The 18717-nt window shown below is 39.7% G+C and overlaps 1 protein-coding gene across 1 annotated transcript; it reads right to left on the reverse strand.

Moving 5' to 3' along the window:
- Positions 1 to 13247: 13247 nt before the first annotated feature.
- LOC135223096 (uncharacterized) lies at positions 13248 to 15844 on the reverse strand. Its single transcript, XM_064261601.1, has 3 exons — positions 15770 to 15844; positions 14587 to 14949; positions 13248 to 14537 (listed from the first exon to the last, which is right to left on the reverse strand). The coding sequence occupies exons 1-3, from the start codon at positions 15842 to 15844 to the stop codon at positions 13248 to 13250; spliced, it is 1728 nt and encodes a 575-aa protein (XP_064117671.1).
- Between the last annotated feature and the right edge of the window lie 2873 nt (positions 15845 to 18717).

Raw genomic sequence — 18717 nt, forward strand, 5'->3', positions numbered from 1 at the left:
ATCCTTGAAATATTTGGATACAAAATTACTACCATTATCACTCTGTATAGTACGGGGCAGACCAAACTTAGAAAAATAATTCAACAATTGTTTAACTATGGTCCTCGCGTTGCCGCTTCTTACGGGTACCGCCTCGGGATAGCGAGTTAGTCTATCAATGATTGTCAACAGATATATATTCCCTCCCTTACTTCTAGGCAAAGGTCCAACCATATCGATAACTACATTCTCAAAAGGTTCGCCTACCAAAGGAATATTACACAACGGAGCTCTGGGGATTACTTGATTCGGTTTCCTGGCAATTCGGCATTCATGACAGCTTAAAACATACCTCTTTATCTTTTTTCATTTTAGGCCAAAAGTATGCCCTACTAATACACTTGAAAGTTTTATTTACTCCCAAATGTCCTTGCTCATCGTGTGCTAACTTCAAAACTAGCTCACGAAGCTTCCTAGGAACCATTAATTGTTCGGTGATTTCCCCTTTACTACCTGACTTCGGTCGAACATAACGACACAAAACTTCGTCCTTTAAACAAAAAGTTTCCTTACACACATCATCGAGATCATCATCCAGCTCACATTAAAAAATTCGGGTTAGTGTCTCATCCTCTCTCTGCAACTTGACTAGCTCATCCTTATCCAAAATGTTAGAGCCTAATTCATCACCGTACCTAGTACTAGATACTGGTACATTTACTACGTTACTCTCGACAGCTACGCCTTCCCCTTGGCTATCACTGTCGACGATAGAGTTAGGTTTCTCGGCCACACTCATGCCAAGATCAACCTCGCCACCTCTATCACACTCGTTTGAATCCACGAACTTACTCACGTTCGAATCCACGAACTCACACTCGTTTGAATCCATGAACTCACTCTCGTTCAGATCAATCCACGAACAAATTATGATTGTTGTCTATGTCTGTATCTAAACCTGACCTAGTTACTACCATTTCAGGCACTGGAATATTCCTCACAACAGAATTCACATTCTTGGATAAAGCTAAGTCATTGCCGACAATAATGTCAATGCCTTCGATGGGCAAACTGTCCACAACTGCAAGTTTCACTTCTCCTGACACTACCTGACTTTCTAAATTCAACTTCAACAAAGGACAAAGAACACAAGTGTTAGGAAATCCACCCAACATGACTTTCTCTTCCATATTGATTTCTGCCCTGTTCGGCATACACTCTCTCCTAATCAGTGAGACAGCAGCTCCTGTGTCTCGAAGCAAGACTACTTCTCTCGAATCTACTCCTCCAAGAGAGGAAACTACGCCTTCTGACAGAAATTCACCAAAAATTTTCCTAGTTTCTCTCATTACATCATTCCTACTTGACGAAAAGTTAACTAGAGATACTGGTTTCTTACCATCCTTCCTTTCTACTGCACAATTTCTCGCTAAATGCCCTTTCCCATTACATCAGAAACAAGTTAATTCTGAGCCACTAGATGCCACTTTACTCTTACAAACCTTAGACGTATGACCAGGTTTTCCGCAAGTATAACAGGAATAGTCACTTTTACTCACATTGCTATTACTAGGACTGAAACCTTTATGAGTTAGACTATATTCGTCAGCTAGCCTAGTTGCTCCTGCAAAAGATACTTCTCGCCTATCCTCTATATAAAGTTTAATCTCAGGGGATATGTTATCTTTGAAGTTTTCTAACAACACTAAGTTCTTCAAACTATCAAAATCCTCAACCTTAGCAGAAGTTAACCAATCAAAAAACAGCCTTTCTAACTTCTTACCTATTCTACATTCGTAATATTTTCATCCTTTATCAAATTTCTAAATTTCTTACGGTACGCCTCCGGTACTAACCTATACGCGCTAAGAACAGTTTCTTTCACAATATCGTAATTATCACATTCCTCCTTAGACATGCAACTATACTACACAGTAAGTCCCCTACCCCTCAAAACTGACTGCAAATATAAAGTCCACGTTTCTTTAGGAGAACCTACTCTTTCCATTAACTTCTCAAAACACATGAAATATGTCGTAACATCTTCCTCATCAAACTTTGGTACTAATTTTAGCACTGCACTCATAACTAATGTATCAGTTTAGTTTTCGTTCTCGCCTGACCGACTGTTACGAGTACTTTCCCTTAACTGAGCAATTTCCAACTCATGCATATGCTCTTTCTCTCTCTCTTCCTGCTCATGCATACATACCTTTTCTCTATCTTCCTGCTCATGCATACGCTCTGTCTCTCTCTCTTCCTGCTGCATTACCAACATTTCTCTCTCTTGCTGCATTTTCATTGCTTCTCTCTCTTGCTGCATTTTCATTGCTTCTCTCGCTTCCTGCACTTCCCTCTCAGCTGCTCTTTCCTCTCTCTCAGCTGCTCTTTCATCTCTCTCATACTTTTCTCTTTCTTTCTTTTCAACCTACTCACGGAAATAATTCCCCTCTAGACCTAGAAGCTTGCCTGACTCAATAAACTCTTTCACCATCTCACTCATTCTGGCTCTTTCTATATTCTCCATTTCAAACTGTTAAAGTGTTGATATCCTGGCAAGGTCGCCACAATGTTACGGCCTCTGAGAGAGGTCCACTACAGGTTCGATATGAAATAAATAATAGAAAAAAAAATTTCAACACCAACAGTTTAAACTGGGGATACGAATATAGAAAGAAACACTAACACAACAAAGGTTTATTTACAAGCTTACTAACAAAGGTAAATGCAGAATGGTATCTCCTATTTACATAAAAGAAAATAGAATCTTACACTGCATGAACTGATGGAACAGCGAGGTAATTAAAATACTTGCTAGTTAGTTTTGCGACTCGAAGCGATGACTTCACAAAAGGAGAACGGCGATTGCAGACGTCCTCTTGACTCCATATTGCAGAAAATAATGTCTACTCTTGATACTTGGAAGGCAGAAACTCCCCAAAACCTCTAGGATATTTTCTTCTCTGAAATCTGCTCAACGTCGAGATAACTCGGTCGTCCACTCCTGAAGACGACTAGACCAGAATCCAACCAACTCTCGAGCAACTTTTCCTCTGATCCTTCGTTGGTTTCTTTTTTCTCTTATCTCTCTCGGATGATCTCTGCTGCTGCTGATCTCTCACTGATAATCTGATCTGTGGCTCTTACTGAGGATATCTCTCTGTGACTAACTGGTGATCTCTGCTTCCTCCTACTTTGTCCGTCGTATTTATACAGCCGGCATCCTGGGGGCAGGGCCTACGGCAAGCGTCACAAACTCACAAGATTACCGGAACTTCTTAGATGAATCTAGACGAGGTATTGCATCAGAAATTGCGGCGTTTCTCACGTCACGACGGCACCTGACGAGTTCCACAACACTCCTGCCGATTCTAGAACCATCATGAGAACTAGCACCTCCAACACAATGCTCTAATGCCTCCTTGCTGCCAAACTTCTCGAAAATGCGTTTTCCTTTCCTTTATCTTTCTTTGCTATGAAGCAATTACCATCACACCCTCCACAATGGGCTTTGATCCTACCTCCTGAAGTTGCCCCTTTGCAGTGGGCTTTGTTCCTGTCTCCTGCAGTTGATCCTCAACAAATGGCTTTATTCCTATTTCCAGCAGGTGAACCCCTACAGAGGGCTTTCTTCCTATCTTCTTCAGTTGACCCTGGGATTTGTTACTATCTCATGCAGGTGACCCTTCACAGCAAGCTTTGTTCTTATCCCCTGAAGTTGACCAACTGCAGCAGGATTTGTTCTTATCCCATGTAGCTGACCTTCTGGAGAAAGTTTTTTTCTTATCTCCTGCATTTGACCCTCTACAGTAGGCTTTGTTACTACCTAATGAAGATGACCCTCTATAGCGGGCTTTGCTCCTATCTTCTATAGTTAACCCTCAATAGCAAGCTTTATTTTTATCTCCTGCAATTGACCCTTTGTATAGGGATTTTTTCCTATCTCCTGCTGTTGACCCTCTGCAATGGGATTTCTTCCTGCATCCTTTAGTCTTCCCTCAGAAGCAGGCTTTGTTCCTATCTTCTTTAGTTGACCTTCTGCAACAAACTTTCTTCCTACCTTATGCGGTTAACTCTCTACAGGGGGGCGAAGTTCCTATCTCCAACAGTTGACCCTCTGCTGTAGGCTGCACACAGCAGGCTTAGTTCCTATCTTATGCAGTGGACCCTATGCAGTAAGCTTTGTTCTTACCTCTTGCAATTGACCCTCAGTAATGGGCTTTGTCTTTATCTCGTCCAGTTAGCTCTTTGCAGAGGGGTTTGTTTTTATCTTCAAGTATTTGTGCCTATGTAAAATGCTTTCTTCTAGTCTTCTGTAGTTAACCCTCTACAGTGGGATTTGTTTTTACCTCCCCCAGTCGACCATTTATGACGGGAATTGTTTTATCTCCTGAAGTTGACCCTCTACAAAGGGCTTTGTTCCTGTATCCTGCAGTTTATCCTCTATAGCAGAGTTTGTTCATATCTCCTGCAGTTGACCCTATACACAAGTTGTCTTTTGCAGGATTAGAATTAGAGGATGATTTGTTATTTAGTTAGGAAGGTTAAATATCAGCTGCGAAGCAGTGATGATAAAGGGGATATGACTAAGATTGTGGCCACAAAGAGTTTGATTCCTACAGTCCTCAGGATTGTTTATTGTGAATTTGGTAGTCCACATTTGGGGAATGAAAAGACATATCATGAGATACGCATGAAATGTTTCTGGAAGAACATGGCTTCTTCCATTGAGGATTTTGTTAGGTTTTGCGCTGTGTGCAATGCTTGTAAGCCAGTGAAGATTAAAAGGGAACTTCTGGTTATTAGCTATTAAATTTTGCCAAACAGAACTTTTAATGAGCTAAAAAATGAGCCATTGCTCGAATCTGTACACAATCCCATTTTTTTACAATTTAATTTAAAATTAGCACTGAGGTACTTCAATGGAGAGTGCCATTTATCCAGGATTCGACAATGTTGCCATCTGGTGGATTAGTATCAATGACGCAGTGTTGCATGTCACAGTTGCCTCACAATAACAAGTGCAGTAAAGTATAGTAGAGTATTGGTTCTCGGTGTTGTCCTCGTGTTTTAGGTCAATTGTCATTCAAATAGCATCTAAAATGCCAACTTGTATGGCGTTTGGTTATGCCAATACTTCTGGCAAGTTTCCAAAAGGCATATCATTCCACAGGATTCTGTTAAATAGAGAGAAATCAAATCACTGGCTGATGGCTCTTCGAAGGGATATCAACATCAAAACCTTTCAACCTTCCACGCAAACCATTGTCTGTTCAGACCATTTCTTGCCAACAGATTTAAAAGATGAAATTAGGATCAGGTTATTAGGTACGGCCATGAAATTTATATAATATGTTTTCCCTCTGAACAGACCATGGTACCGACGAAAATAGAACAGCTATCTACCACTATCTATACTATGGTGCCTCCACTTGTATGCATTTGAATTGAAATTTATTCATGTCAGTCGGCATGTGCGTGATGTGATGGGGTGAATGGCAGTTTTCTAAACGTGTGTGTGTATGTCCATTAATTAATGAGGGCCTTCACTTAGTCCTTTTTAACTAGTTTAATTAATGGGGTTTTAGAATTTAGGGCTGCATATACCTAACTAGGCCTACTACAGACTACTTCTTTATTTACCATCTCAATCTTATATCTTCAGCTGACAAATAAAAACCAAAAAGGATATTATCTGAAGATGCTGTGCCTTTGGAATAGTTCCACCTGTCTGAGCCTACCGCGACATGACGTCACACATAACAGATGAGCCACACATTAATGGTGGTACCCATGGTGCAAGAGAAAATTGGTTGTAAAAAATAAGAAAACGCTGCTTTCTAAAAAATTTTTTTACCAGGGGTACTTAAAGAAAATAATACTACCTACATATTTACCATCTCAATCTTATATCTTCAGCTGACAAATAAAAACCAAAAAGGATATTATCTGAAGATGCTGTGCCTTTGGAATAGTTCCACCTGTCTGAGCCTACCGCGACATGACGTCATACATAACAGATGAGCCACACAAACCTCCAAAACATGATGTGTTTTTGTCACTGAAAAACTACAACGGGACACTGCAGCCGTTACCATTCATAAAGCAGCATTCAAAAGTTTCTCTCACTCTATTTATCCAAAATTGCAAAGGAATTGAATAAAAATACAATCTATTAAATTAAGGTAGGCTATAGTTTAATGACTACTTACCAGTGATTGAACAGCATTCAAATCATATCTACAGGCAAAGCACCGCTGGATGACAGCAGTGAGTGGTGCTGGCTGGCTGCTGGCAGGAATTAAGGCAAGAGGGGAGGGAGTCAGGGACGTGCATGACGATATTGACAATGGTTTAGCAGGAAATTTGGTTACATGTTCTTGGAAGGTCATCTCACAAATTATGCCGTGCAAAGCTGTTTATCTTTTCCTTAATTATATACACTGTAGTGTGAGTAGTAAGGTGTGCAGCTACGTATAGTTTGGTCAACATTTTCGTTTTTTTTTTATTCCTTTTATCCTGTATTCCAATTTCGGATCTTTTAGTCACAGTGAAAACCGGGGACATTTTCAGGGACAGCAGTGGCCGGGGATAGGTCACTAAAAACAGGGACTGTCTCCAGAAACTGGGGACGTCTGGTCACCCTAAGATATGGTCATAAATATCTGTTAGCTGTTTTTGATGAGTTGACTAGGTTTGTTGAGATTTTTCCTTTAAAGAAGGAATCTGCGGAAGAAGTTGCTATAATCTTTCATGGATTTATTTGTTGTTATGGCATACCGGAAATACTTATAACTGATAATGGGTGGAATTTGTGAATAAGATTTTAGAATGCCTTGTAGAAGTTATGGGGATAAAATAAGTGACCATTATCCCATACAGACCAGAAGCTAATGGGCTATGCGAAAGAGCCAACAGAAAAATTTTAGAAGCGCTACGAGTTACTGTATAGGCTAATGATGTAAATTAGGATCGGTATATAGCACAAGTCCGGCATAGCATTAATATTATGGTTAGCAATACAATAGGTATGTCTCCTTCAAAAGCATTGTTTGGTTATCCAGCACGAGGAGCATTTTATTTATTGTCCATTCCCACTAGTTGTGATGATACAGTTAGGTCCTTGGTTTCTACGGCTGTTTATCTTTTCCTTAGTTATATACACTGTAGTGTGAGTAGTATGGTGTGCAGCTACGTATAGTTTGGTCAACATTTTCGTGTTTTTTTATTCCTTTTATCCTGTATTCCAATTTCGGATCTTTTAGTCACAGTGAAATCTTGAAAGTCTGGTAATGTTATTATTGCTGTTGGTAACAAAGTCTTTGTGAAAGTTAACGTCTGTAGCCAGCTAAACTAGGTCCTAAGTTTAAGGGTCCGTTTTGGGTTGTTGAAATTAAGAGGAATAGATTTTTCATCTTAGATGAGAATAAAAGTTTGTCTAGGTTGACACATATATCTAAGATTAAAAGAACTATGTAATTGTGTTCAGATGGAGCTATTTTGCATTTTCATTCTCTTTGCGTGGAATTTGGTTTTGGGTTATGGGTTGTTTTAATTTTTCTGTGTGTTTGCAATGGCTTACTGAGATTTTGTCAGATTCTTTTTACATTATTTACCTCTCGGGTTTTTACTTAATTTGAGGGCCAGGTTGATCTATGTTGGAATTTATGCATAAGTAGTACCATAGAGTTGTATTAGAAGTTTTGACAGTTTGGGGAAAATTCCTGGTTAATATATATTCGATTGAGAGGGTTTCTTGTGACTTACAGGGGTTGGTTGATGTTTCCGTAGTATGTGCTATAATTTTGAGAATCAATATTGTGTTTGAAAATGGTGTTGAAGTCCTTAGAGTTTTCCCCTCCTCATATGCATATAGTTTTTTTTCCTTTGGGAGAAAGTTTGATATTGGATTATAATTGACTATTTTGGGCTTTTTGTTGTGATTTGGATGGGGTTGGTCCCTTTCTTTTGGTTTTAACATGTAGCAGTTCTCTTGGCAGTTTGTGGTTTCTTTTTAGCAGTTTGGTGTTTTACTTGGAGTAGTTGATTTTTGCTGTGATTTTTCTTATTGTGGTGGTGACTTATTATTTTGTGGGATTGTATTTTCGCAGTTATGTTTTTTTTTTCTTTTGGAGTTTTTGAATTGTTTTGGTGAGTTCAGTCATCCATTTTTTCTATTGACGCCGAAAGTTTCTTCAGAAGTTATTTAGTACATCCAGTTTTGGCACGTTGGTTTTATTCTGGTGGTGTTAACTGAGTAGTTTCTCAGTTTTGTAGTTGTTGAATTTTTGGGAGACAATTCTTTGCTGTTTTGTGAGTTATCTTTGCAGTGACAGATCGGTAGAACTAGAGTTGATGTCTTGTTTTTATTGACCGATGACATGACAGACTTATGGCATACACCAGTTCTTCAAAGGCGTCTTCACGGCGCAGCCTCTATGAGCCAAGATTGATGCAGTAGCAAGATGGGAGCAGTTTACCAGTTTTCTGATAATCTCCGGCCCCTCACGCCTTCTGTTTTTCGATAGGAACCTTGTCAGATGTCTATGGGCAGCACATCTTCACACGCTATGCTGCGTTTTGAGGAGTATTTTTATGCCAATGATTTGCACATGCCATACTGTGTCTTTGAGGAGTCTTTCTACGCCAAGCATTTGCAGGCACCGTACTCAACATGGGCTTGTGCAACCACAGGCCATCCATGAGCTGGAAGTCTTGGAAGTTCAGCTATGAAGAAAAATATGTTGGAAAAGGAGTTTTTCTTAGTTGAAATGGACAAGTAGTCTTCATATTTTAGATTTTTATTAGTTATATTCTATTCTATTTTTTTTGAGCCAGCCAAGTGTGTGTTTGATTTAATTATATAAAAATTATTTTGTATGAACTATGGTTGGGTGGGAGCCTAGCAAAGTGGGTAGGCCGAGCTCCTATTACATATTTAGACTGTAGCTATTGCTGGCTTATAAAAATGGTCAGGAAGGGAGGGTTACATAAACGTCGTTCTGTTGATGTTACACTTCACAATGTTGGTATCAGGCAGAAGAAGGTCACCTTGGATTTGCATGCAGTCTGTGTCCGGCAGTTTACGGTGGATGGAACCAATGAGGAATAATTTTTATCTTTTGAGACAAGTTAAAGGAGAGGGAAAATATAGAATGTAGAAAACCCTGTCCTTTGTAAATCTAAAGTTATGAAATAAGTGATGGGTGACATCATAAACTCTGTGTAATGAGCTCATTACATGACTGTGACATCATCTAAATGAGGTGGGTGTAGAAGAATGCTCGTTCGTCCTGCGTTATGTTTCACCTTCCCTGAGAACTTTTCATATAATTATTTGGGGTATTATCAGCCCAACCTTAGAGTGAAGATGAAGGGTGGTGTGAAAGATTACAGTAGAATATGATAGCATGGACAAAAGAGGTGAAAGTCATTGAAAACTTTCATTAATGGATTCTTTTTCAGTACTTCAAACTGTTTGAGATGATGGGTGTAGTTGCAGAGAACCTTTTTCCTCTCATGTTGAATTCACAAGACTTATTACAGTTTTGTCTATATGGGCTCATTTATGAAATGTATCATTATTATCTTGTTAATTGCAATGTGTGTTAATGGAGACCACATCTCTTTGACAGGAACTCTGTCGCTCTGTTGGCCTTTATGAGCCGAATTATTACCGTATTAATAGCCCTGATTGTGTATATTTACAGAATGAAGAGACTATACTTTTTGCAGTGTGACTATTTTATTTGTGGGACAAATATGTCTCATTTCTCTGTTCATATCTGGGAATTGTTTCAGTAACCTGGATCTTGTTGTAATCAGTGAGGACGATATAGATACAAGACAGCACCCCAGGGCTATATTCATCAGGTGATGGTTATACATGAAGATATGATGAACTGGTAACAGAATTTTCAAACAAAACTAAATGTGTGGATGATGTACTTTTGTGGTCTGATTCTATATAGGAAAGCTTTTTTCAGTAAGTCCATTGGCTTGACTTGTGTGTTAAAAATGGCATAACCTTGAATCCCAAGAAATTTGCCTTTGCCAAAGATATGGTTGAATTAGCTGGTTTTGAGATAATACCTGACAATGTTAGGCCTTGTAAAAAGTTCCTTCGAGTTATATTTGATTTCCCTAAACCAAAAAACATTACAGACATTCGCTGGTTTGGACTTGTCAATCAGGTTGCATATGCATTTAGTATGGCCGACAAAATGATGCTGTTTCGACAACTTCTGAAGTGGATAGACGAGCTTCAAGACCTATTCAATGTGTCATAGAGTGTAACAGCCTTTGAAATTGAACAGGGAATTACAAAATTTGACCCTAAAAAGCCAACATGCTTAACAACAGATTGGTCCAAGGATGGACTAGCCTTCTGGCTGTTACAGAAACTGCAGGTGTCCAGTATCAGGACCATTCTGTTGTAAAGATGGCTGGAAAATCACACTTGTGGGCAGTGTTTCACACAGTGCAGAATTGATATGTGACCCAATCAAAGGTGAAACAATTGGCAGTAGTGCATGGTCTAGATAAAGCCAGGTACTTTGTAGTGGGCTATTGTCGATTGATCATTGCCGTTGATCATAAGCCGTTACTGAAAGTGTTTGGCGCCAGGTCCCTTGAAAACATCTCAAACTCATGCCTCAGAAACCTGAAGGAAAAGACACTGTAGTACAAATTTCAGATGGTTCACATACCAGGTGTCAAACATCTCGCAACTGATAGTCTTTTCCGACATCCGACAGACCAGCCAGAAAGGATACTCCTTATAGATAACATAGACTTAGTCCAATCCTGTATACTTGACATCACCCACAGTTCCTCGTTAATGGACGGACTCTGTACACATGACTTGGACATATTGATAGATGATACGGCTGAAATTGCAGCAGTCTCTTTTTTGAAAGCCCTCAAGTCACTAGATGTCTGGCTACATCTAGTGACCCTGACATGCAAACCCTACTAGAAGACATCGATTCAGGCATGTCAGACAACCGTCTGGAAATCCCCAAGTGCATCCGAGAATACTTCCCCCTTAGGGATCACTTGCACATGGTGGATGGAGTGATCCTTTACAAGTGGTCCCACCTTCGCTCAGGCAGGAGGTCTTGGACTCAGTACATTCTGCACATCAGGGTGTTACAATAATGAGAGTAAGAGCAGACTCATCCGTCTTTTGGCCAGGTATAACCCCAGCCATCAGGAATTTGCGTGCACATTGCCAGCTATGCAATCAGATTGCCCCATCGAACCCCAGTGCACCCCCAACACCTCTGTATGACCCTTGTAATGAAAGTAAACACTTGGTGACAGATTCCAAGCTTTATCCAACACATTACCAAACTACCACATCTGTAACAGAAAAACAGACAACAATAACTAACAACATTCATGCACACATGAACACAAGCACATAACTTTTGACAATCATGCTAAAAAACATTAACATTAGAAAACATAACCATAAACAAAGCAACATAAAGAAATAGTTTGATAGCTAGGACCTACCACAACACGTGCCACTATTGTAAACAATGAGTGGAGTGTTACCAAAACGAAAATGGTAGTGATGATCAGTGTTGCCAACAAATAATAATACTACATTCTCCCCTCCTAGAAAAATTCACTGTTAAACTAAACAAATGTATCGGTTTAATCCCATCCGTAGCGATCAGGAGGCCTTGACACACGAGTGGATCTTCTTAGCTCAGTGGGCTCACTGGGTACATGAGAATCACGGTTATCATGAGCTTGTGAACTGTCATGAGTTTGTGCATCCTGCACTTCAGGTGTAACATGAGTTTGTGCATCCTGCACTCCAGGTGTATTTGGGGACTACATCTCTCTTAACGATTCAACCTGGTGTACAGGAATCGTTGCACCCTCAGGACTTGGAGCTAAGTCACGAGTAGACACAGTTGATTCTCTTCCGTCTGGATATTTGACATTTGCATACATTGGGTTTGCATTCATGAGTTGAACCTGATCAGTTAACGGTTTATGTTTGCTAGACCTAACATGTCGTCACAATAGCACGGGTCCAGGAGTCAAAAGCCATGATGGTAATGTATTTCCAAGACTAGAGCGTCACTGAAACCTAAAGAAACGTTCATGAGGGGTTTCATTGGTTGCTGTACATAAGAGCGACCTAACTGAATGCAAAACCTCAGGAAGTACTATCTCCCAGTGTTGAGTCTTCAAGTCACGAGTTGCAAGTATTAAACGAATAGATTTCCAAATAATACCATTGTATCTCTCAACCTGGCCGTTCCCCATCGGATGATAAGGTGTTGTTTTGCTTGTTGTAACCCCTTTCTGAGAAAGGTACATTTTCAGTTCCTGGGACATTAAAGAAGGACCTTGATCTGAATGAATAAAACTAGGCATTCCACAAAGGCTAAAGATAGATTCAAGACATTTGATCACTGTTTTAGAATGCATGTTTGGACAGGGAAACACAAAGGGGAAACATGAATACTCATCAATAACCGTAAGAATGTACTTGTTGTTTTTGGTAGAGGGCAGAGGCCCCTTGAAATCAATACAAAGATGTTCCATTGGCTGGGTGGCCTTTATGAGGACTCCTTTTCCTGGACGATGGAATTGCGGTTTTTGTTGTGCACAGATTTTACAAGAAGCACACACTCTTTTCACGTTATCTGTTGAAAAGGGGAGGTTTTTGGATCGCACAAAGTGCAAAAGACGAGTGACCCCAGGATGGCAGAGGTTCTCGTGGATGTCAGTGAGATTCGACATTAAAGAAATAGAACAACAATAGGCACGAGTCAGGGTGTCCGGTGCAATATTCTGTTTCCCAGGATGATACTGTATGGTATAGCTGTACGATGCCAGCTCCAACCTCCACTCTTGTATCTTGTTATTCTTTATTTTAGTTCTCTTCCTGCTGTCTAACATGAAAATCATGGATCGCTGATCAGTAATCAGAGTAAAATGTCGTCTCGCTAAGAAATGGCTCCACTTGCGAACAGCTTCAATAATAGCTGTAGCCTCCTTTTCCACTGCTGGATAATGCAACTCACTACCCTGGAGCGTTCTTGACATGAAAGCTACCGGCCGGCCACCCTGGTTTAAGACTGCTGAAACAGCAACTTCCGAAGCATCACACTCCGCAACAAAGGGAAGGCTCTCATCCACAGACCATAGTGAAACATCCATAAGTTGTTATTTTAAGGAGTTAAAAGCAGCTAGTGCTGGCTCACTCAGTGGAAAAGTTTTTGTGTTCATTAAGGGATGAATCATATCAGAAAAACCAGGGATCCATTTGGCATAATATGCAAACACCCTTGAGCTCTTCGCAGAGATCCCATATTTGTGGGAGGCGATAATTCTTGAAGGGGATGTAATCTGTCAGGGTCAGGCTTTATCACATTATTACCGACACAATACCCTAGAACATTGACTGTAGGAACAGACACAACCGATTTCACTTCATTGAGGGTAAGCTTCCGTTTCCGAACCACCTCCAAGAACTTTTGAATGTTTCCATCATGTTCAGCCTGAGTTAATCCACCTACAGTAATATTATCTAGATATGGAAAAGTATCTTTGAGGTTCTCATCTTCAACTAGTTTGTCCATAGCTCTTTGGAATGCAGCTACTACACCATTCGTGACACCAAATGGAATCCTACAAAACTGAAACAATTTCCCTGCACCCTCAAAAGCAGTGTACTTCCTCTCACTCTCTTTAATGCTGATTTGGTGATATGCACTCTTCAAGTCAAATGTGGAGAACACCTTATATTTTGCAAGGTCATGTACCATATCCTCTATCCTTGGGAGGGGGTATGCATCTAGTTCTGTGTATTGGTTAATGGTCTGGGAATAATCAATGCAAAGTCTCTTTTTGTGCCTTACAAGTGGATCTTTGACTGCTACAACCTGTGCTCTCCAAGGGGATATACTTGGCTCAATGATACCTTCAGATATTAAGTGTGATATCTGGTCTTTTACAAACAGCTGGTCATCCTGGCTATAGCGTCTAGATTTAACTGCAATGGGTTTACACTGTTGAGGCAAGTTCGGAAACAATGACGGTTCATCGATATCAGCTGTTGCTAATATACAGGCAGGTTTGGCTCCAGTTATCTTTAAACTTGGTTTATTCCCTCCATATTGAAAAGTTACGCTCTGGTGTTGCTTTTGAAAGTCATAACCTAAGATAACATCACAACATAAATCCTTCAGGACCTCGAGCTGGATACGAGGATATCTCTGATCAAGATGCACTAAGTCTGCTGTAACAAACCCAGGGGAACTAGTGTTTAAAGATTTTGATGCCATTGAGGCTGCTGTACCTACAGGAACTATTGTCAAACTTAGTTTCTGTGCTACTTCCTCATGTATAAAACTACCTGAGCTACAAGAATCAATTAGTGCCTTCAATGAATGGCCATTTACAGTGATGTTTGTAGCTGCATGTGAAAGATTCTTTGGATAAGTGGCAGCTATTGTAAGCAAAGTGGGGTTATACAATGCAGCAGTAGTCCTACCTGAAGCCTTTGATTTACAGACTTGCAAAATGACCTGTTTTACCACATTTGTTACATTTAACAGTACGTGCAGGACAACTCACTCTACCTGTACTGTGGAGTGCATTACCACAAAAATAGCATTTCCTCTTAGATAAGTAAGCAGCAGCAACAGCTGAATCTCCAGGTGAACTTCTTTCTGCTTCTTCTTTTGTTGGCTGCTGCTGCTGGTCACCACTGGGCTGTGCCTGCCGCTCTGGAACTAAAGCAGCAGTATGAGGAATGGGTGGAGATGTATACACGTCAGCACTACGCTGGGCAAGATCCAACGTACGAGCTTGACTGTGTGCAGCCTCCAGGTTCAGTGACTTATTTTCTAGTAGGCGCTGACGAATAAATGCTGAGGCAATACCATTGATAAATGCATCACGTACTAGCTCCTGCCGATATTGCTCAGCTGTGACTGACTGGAAGTTACAATCCTTGCTTAGCTTATGTAGCTCCCTCAGAAATTCGTCAAGGGATTCTCCTGACTGCTATCGTCGTGTCGCCAAAACATGCCTAGCAAAAACTTCATTCGGCAACTTGACATAAGCACTCTCCAGTTTGGCGATTGCACTCTCAAAGGTACTACAATCTTCAATGAGTTCATACACACTCGGGGACACACAATTCACTAATGCCCTAAACTTGTCTGGTGCAGCATCTCCACTTTCTTCTATGAAGTTGGTGAATGTTTTATGCCAGTGCTTCCACTCTTTGGCTGCAGTGGGTGAGCTGGGATCTGTGTCCAGTCTGGACGGCTTCAGCAGCTTGGCCATGATGGGTAATGTGTTGAATAAATTGTAATGAAAGTAAACACTTGGTGACAGATTCCAAGCTTTATTCAGCACATTACCAAACTACCACATCTGTATTAGAAAAACAGACAACAATAACTAACAACATTCTTGCACACATGAACACAAGCACATAACTTATGACAATCATGCTACAAAACATTAACATTAGAAAACATAATAAACAAAACAACATAAAGAAATAGTTTGATAGCTAGGACCTACCACAACACGTGCCACCATTGTAAACAATGAGTGGAGTGTTACCAAAACAAAAATGGTAGTGATGATCAGTATTGCCAACAAATTATAATACTACAACCCTACCTACCTTTTCCAGTGCATATGCACAGACTTTTTTCTGTATAAAGGTTGCAACTACTTATTGTCCTATAGTTGAGCATGCACATGGTGGGGTAGATGGTCTAATTGAGTGCGTTTGTCATACCTTCAACACATTTGGCATACCTGATGAACTGGCATCGGACTGGGGTTCAGAATTTACCACTTCTTCTACTTGCATGTTCCCCAATGACTTGGGGGTTCTTCATCGATTATCATCAGTGGCCTTTCCTCATGGTAATTGTCATGTGGAAGTTGGGGCAAAATCTGTAAAATGCCTTATAATGGACAATGCAAAACCAGATGGAAGTCTTAAGACTGATTCCTTCCAACAGGCTATTTTACAGTATAGAAACACACCAGACAGAGACACCAAATTGTCCCCACTAATGTGGTGTACATTCGGCCATCCTATTCGTGACTTCATACCGATCCTACCTGGTTATTACCAACCACAACACTTTGACATTGTGTGAGGCAGCACTGTGGCAGCACCGAATGATAATGGCAGAGAAGCTAGAGCAACATACGAAATGACTAACTGCATTGATCGTAGAGGATCATGTGCATATACAAAACCATACAGGTCCACACCCATTGAAACGGGACAAAACTGGAGTTGTGATTGAGGTCTGTCAATTTGACCAGTATGTAGTTAGTTGGGATGGATCAGGGCAGGTCACACTCAGAAAAACAGAAAATTCCTATGGCATTTCATCCCAGTGTATCCTACATCTTGATGGATGTGTGTTTACAAAGACATTGGATCACATAAACCCCACATGCCTCTGCCTATGGAGCAAGAAGACCATTGCACCTAAGGGCAATCAACTAAGCCAACACCCTCAGCAACACCTCGGAACACAGAAAATAGATCAACTACACCATCAACACCTAAAACAGCTCAAGTAGTCGATGTCACCAGTCCTCCTCATATGGATTTGCCTCTTCTAACTACAGACATGGCGATAGAGGTACCATCTACACCCACAGTACCCAACATCTCTCCACACATGGATCAACTTCATAATCTTATGAGTCCAGAGCAAATGGAGCGGACTGAACCACCCTGAAGATCAACTTGGCAGACCAAAAAGCTGATGTGGCATGCTGATTATGATAGGAAACACTAATGTCCTCAAGCAGAGTATGCCTTGCTGTGTTTTGATTCAGTCTTAGATTTAAATTTCTTTTATGATCAGTGTTATTTGAGTTGAACTCTGGTCACTATCTCTACACTGCATTATAGTGTTTTGTGCCTTTACAAAGCAGCCTTTGCTCCATTGTATTGCAAAAGACACGGAGGAAGATATTTGATTATGGGCTATGTTACTTGAATGGGTACTTCCCTTTATTGTTTATATTGATAACTATGTTGTGGAGTTAGTTCCTTTTTTTAAGAAACTTTCATTTGTAACCTAGAAATTGTTTAAAGCATATTATCATTGCAAGTAACTGACATTAACACAGAAACATTTATGTATTAGGTGACTACATTTATTATCTATTCAGTAACAGTATCGAGTTAATTATTTCCTGTCTGTAATTAGCGATTGTCGTTTTGGAACTTTTCCTTTGTCTCGGCATTCCAGGATAAAATTAGTCTTAATCCTGGGAATTCCAGAGATTTTCAATTGTCTAAAATTGCGCATTATACTGAGGTTCCCTTTCAGGATTTTTATGTGCTTAACATTACTAGATATGCAGAAATATTACTGTAGATTGACTGCCTTATTAATTCCTCCTAATCTTTAATCCCAACATACACTTTTTTTTCAAATATATATATATATATATATATATATATATATATATAGATATATATATATATATATATATTAGATATATATAATGTAAGTTTCGTAATGCAATTATGGTTTTGGTAATACAATTAATCCCACTCAGAAATTGTGCATAATGTTGTGAGATGTATATTTTGTGTTCAGACTCCCATATTTAAAGATAACATGTTTAAGTAGTGTAACATTTCATTTTGAAACGCACGTAAGACAGAGAGAAAGAGTAGGAACGTATAAGCCTCAAGAGAAGTTGTTATTCACAACTTGAGAATGTTTTAGCCAGCTAATTTTTTATTGTCCTAAGCAGTCCCGTGACGAACACAAGGGAGCTATTCATCCATGTACGCAAATAAATGCGAAGGGACCTCCCAAATACAGCATCAGGTCCTTCAAGAACCTTCCCTACAAAGATATAGTTTCATGTTTACTTGCAGTAATTAAAGATTCTATTGCTAGGAAACCATTTAATATCTCTAATAAATTAACTCTTATCTCTTTCAATTTGCCAAGAGGACTTATCGACTTGTAATTAGTTAATTGTGAATTTGAAAATTCCATGACATCACTGAGATGACGTAATGTGTTTTCTTCTCGACCTTGTGCGCTCAACCTCACCCATATGCCCATACGCATACGGAGATAAAGAAAAACAGTAATATCTTTTTGAGACTTAGCTGCATGTGTTAGGTAGTACAGCAGCTCTCTCACTCACTCTCTCTCTCTCTCTCTTGTGAGGCTGTTTCATTACCATAACATAACTCACGTTTTTGTATAAATTAGTCACTCGATATTAGTAGCTCTGTGTAATTTCTTAGTAACATATTGTTGTTTGTGGATTCTGAGCATAGGGTTATTATTATTATTTTTGTGAAGGCGCCCACAAAAGTGTTGAAGATGTAGGAGATTGTAACAGGCCTTTCTTTTTGAGTGAGAAGTTGTAACTGTATTGGAAGGTAATTTACAAATATTTTAAAGTACACTTCGGGGTTTTTATTTTACGGTGTTTGGATAACATTAATATTTTCTATGCAATTTTTCTTTTGTTTTGTTCTTTTGACATGTCCATTTTATATGCTTAATGGTTTTTACTGTCAATGCTTTTACTGTTTCATATATTGTGTGTGTGTGTGTGTGTGTGTGTGTGTGTGTGTGTGTGTGTGTTCATGATTTAAGCCAGAACCAAGTAAAATAATATCTTTTTATAAAGGAATTTCATACAATCTCGAGTTACCACTCTGAAGTGAAAGCCTTCGTT

Source organism: Macrobrachium nipponense, chromosome 8 (genome assembly GCF_015104395.2).
Source record: "Macrobrachium nipponense isolate FS-2020 chromosome 8, ASM1510439v2, whole genome shotgun sequence".
Taxonomy (NCBI): Eukaryota; Metazoa; Arthropoda; class Malacostraca; order Decapoda; family Palaemonidae; genus Macrobrachium; species Macrobrachium nipponense.

Bases quoted from the DNA above. Each gene is read 5' to 3' on its own strand.
- LOC135223096 (XM_064261601.1), bottom strand. From the start codon at position 15,844: ATGCAAGTAGAAGAAGTGGTAAATTCTGAACCCCAGTCCGATGCCAGT. The intron at 14,950-15,769 runs GTATGACAAACG...TGTAACTTCCAG, and splicing joins GTATGCCAAATGTGTTGAAG to TCAGTCACAGCTGAGCAATA. The intron at 14,538-14,586 runs GTGAGTTGTCCT...GTGGTAAAACAG, and splicing joins CACTCCACAGTACAGGTAGA to GTCATTTTGCAAGTCTGTAA.